Source organism: Arachis duranensis, chromosome 8, assembly GCF_000817695.3.
Source record: "Arachis duranensis cultivar V14167 chromosome 8, aradu.V14167.gnm2.J7QH, whole genome shotgun sequence".
Lineage (NCBI taxonomy): Eukaryota > Viridiplantae > Streptophyta > Magnoliopsida > Fabales > Fabaceae > Arachis > Arachis duranensis.
This window is the reverse complement of record NC_029779.3, coordinates 16,149,203-16,152,075: the sequence shown is the minus strand read 5'-3', so window position 1 is coordinate 16,152,075 and position 2,873 is coordinate 16,149,203. Positions and strand designations below refer to the sequence as shown.

Genomic DNA, 2,873 nt, shown 5'->3' with positions numbered 1-2,873 from the left:
AATCAACATTTAAAAATGCAATTTTCTTATTAGCTGCACTTTCCTGGATGTAGGTTCCGGAGCCTCTTATACCTCCAGCTGGAGCCCGAATTATGTCCCTAACGGATGGCCTTTCTAAGGTTTTCTATTTCGACCTTTTCTCTTGTCTTTGTATGTACATCATGCTGGTATTCAGTTATACTTGTTTTAGTCAGCTTTCAAAGAAAGCATAATCTTAGATGATATTAGTTAAAGGAGGTTGGTAGCCTACTTCCAATATCAATTGAACTGTGGAACAATGTTTATTTGTTATCTAGACGAGTATGCAAATTTGATAACTTTGTTTGATTGTCTCCTGTTTTTTTTACCAGGCCTTACTTTTTGTTATTCATTCACTCTCAAAACATTTAGTCAACAAGAAAACTTACTTGGATCCATTTTAAAGTACTCTTTAGTTAGATGTGAAGATTTAGCTAAATAAAAATAGGGAGAGGAGAGAATTAAGGAGATTGTTAGAGATTGAGTGTTGTTTTGGATAGTAAAGAAGCTTCTCTTGATAAACACGTTTCTTGAGTTTAGGGTTTTTATTTTTATTTTTATCTAGTTCTAACAAGTAGCAAACGAAATTATTTATTGATTTGGATTTACAAGCTTGTTCTGATTTTTCCTGTGGGTTCAATTTTATAGATGTCAAAGTCCACACCTTCTGATCAATCGAGAATCAATTTGCTTGATCCTAAAGATGTAAGTTGCCATATTCCTAAGACAAATTTCACTTGTTCTGTTGTTTTTTTCTATGCTTATCTTCATACTGCTTAATGTACGATTCTTTCTCACCTGCTTGCATTAATATATGAGGGAATTTCATGTGTGGAATTGATGAGCATGACTTGTATATTGCAAATGGAATATGATCAGATGTTATATCTATATAAGCATGTTCTAATAGGCTGTATCGTTCAAGATCTTTGTTTCCTGAGTTTGCTTATTTTCTTATGTAGCTTATAGCAAACAAGATCAAACGTTGCAAAACTGATGCATTTCCAGGGTTAGTATTGTTAATATCCTGTTTCATGATATGATAATCTTCCCCCTCGATGTTGTCTGTCAATGCTTCCTTTTTTCATCCTTGGTTGTACATCTTCTATAATCTGATCTGCTACACCTTGTGAAACATGTGCAAATCTTTTAGATTGGAGTTTGATAATCCTGAGAGGCCAGAATGTAACAATCTTCTTTCCATATACCAGCTCATTTCGGGAAAGACAAAAGAGGTCAGAAGTTAGAAATGCACTATATTTTTATTGCATTTTTAATGATTTCAGTTGTTAATATCTTCTTAGTGGTTCTGGTATCTGCCTATTTTAATTAAGACTCCGTAATCTTTCCACATGGCTATAACTTGGTCTGGTAATGCAATCAAGTTTGTGCTTGTGATCTTCTATTAGCAGAAGAGTTTGGCTCAATTAGAAAAGAAAGCTCAGATGAAGTGCATATTCTGTTGTTTTTGTTCCTATATATATATATATATATATATATATAAAGAATTCCTCGGAATTAGTTTGTAACAGAATTCCTTGTATTATGCAGTTAAGTTATAAACCAGATTATGAGATGAGAAATTGAAGTTATATTTTACTTTTTTCGTGTAAAGTGTTGTATTTATTACAAATGCTTTCTAACGGTGTAGTAATTAGTGACTTTCAAAACTTGTTGCGATTATATGCAGGAAGTTGTTCAGGAGTGCCAAAACATGAACTGGGGCGCCTTCAAAACTCTCTTAACAGATGCCTTGATTGATCATTTGCGTCCAATTCAGGTTTAACCTATTAAGAGTGAATTTGGATCCTCTAAATTTTGAATTTTTACTTTAGAGAGTAAAGTGTGATCTCTTCTCCTTGAATGGTTTCGCTCTCATATTTTCTCTTGGTCCCACCTATGAAATAAATGGTGAGAGATCACACTTTCCCCTTTAAAGTGAAATTCAAAATTTAGAAGATCAAAATCCTTTAAAAGTTGCCTTTTCTAATATTCTATTATGGCTTCCACAATGATTGTTAAGTCTGTACTGGTTTACCACTGGAAGCCACTGGTTTCCTCACTTTTATTAGTTGACTTCTAATCTCCAAGTTGGATTTCAATGTGACTCCACGAGAATAAGTTGTCTGGATAACATCATATAAAGGTTTTAAATGAATAACTTTATTTTTAAAGTAGGAGTTGTTTATTGAGGTGTTCCTATGAGGGGTAATCCTAGATCTTCGTCTTCTAGTGATATATGTTCATGTTAACCAGAATTTTTACTAGTTGGCATTTGGTTTCCCATCTTTTGCAGGTTCGCTATGACGAAATCATGTCCGATTCTGGTTACTTAGATGATGTTTTAGCAGAAGGTGCTAGAAATGCATCAGAAATAGCAGATGCCACTGTCAATAATGTTTACCAAGCAATGGGATTTTTGGGGAGAAGGTGATAATTGATGCTCAGCAAAAACATAAAAAAAATTACAAAGACTGGCATGACAGCAACTTAAATAGCTTACTTTTTGATGATCCACGATTGGCTTCAAAATTTTGGAGTAATGTTATGAGAATATATACCTGACTACTAGAATTGGAAAAAAGATGACTGGATGCAAAGCCTTAAAGATCCTCGTATTCTTTGCATTCTCAGTGACTTCTGTTGTTACATTCATTGCATTACTATTTCATTTTCTTCCAATCCCTTCCATTATTTATTTGTATTGTGTAATCATTTCAGAAATTAATAAATGGTTTTGCTATTGTATTGGATGGAGACTTTTGGCTTAGTCACCTTAATTCCGTCTCCACTATAGTCTGATGATGGTGACACACACCCCATTTAGTTTTTCAATATTCTGCCACATTTTGATT

The 2,873-nt window shown here is 33.6% G+C and overlaps 1 protein-coding gene across 1 annotated transcript in view; it reads left to right on the top strand.

Annotated features, from left to right (window-relative positions):
- LOC107461049 (tryptophan--tRNA ligase, chloroplastic/mitochondrial) overlaps positions 1-2,873 on the top strand; it is a 5,477-nt gene extending 2,604 nt beyond the window's left edge. The window contains 6 exon segments of the mRNA XM_016079502.3: positions 54-119; positions 667-723; positions 981-1,027; positions 1,172-1,253; positions 1,709-1,798; positions 2,315-2,873. Of these exon segments, the coding sequence (XP_015934988.1) occupies positions 54-119; positions 667-723; positions 981-1,027; positions 1,172-1,253; positions 1,709-1,798; positions 2,315-2,452 (480 nt within the window). The 3' untranslated portion in view covers positions 2,453-2,873.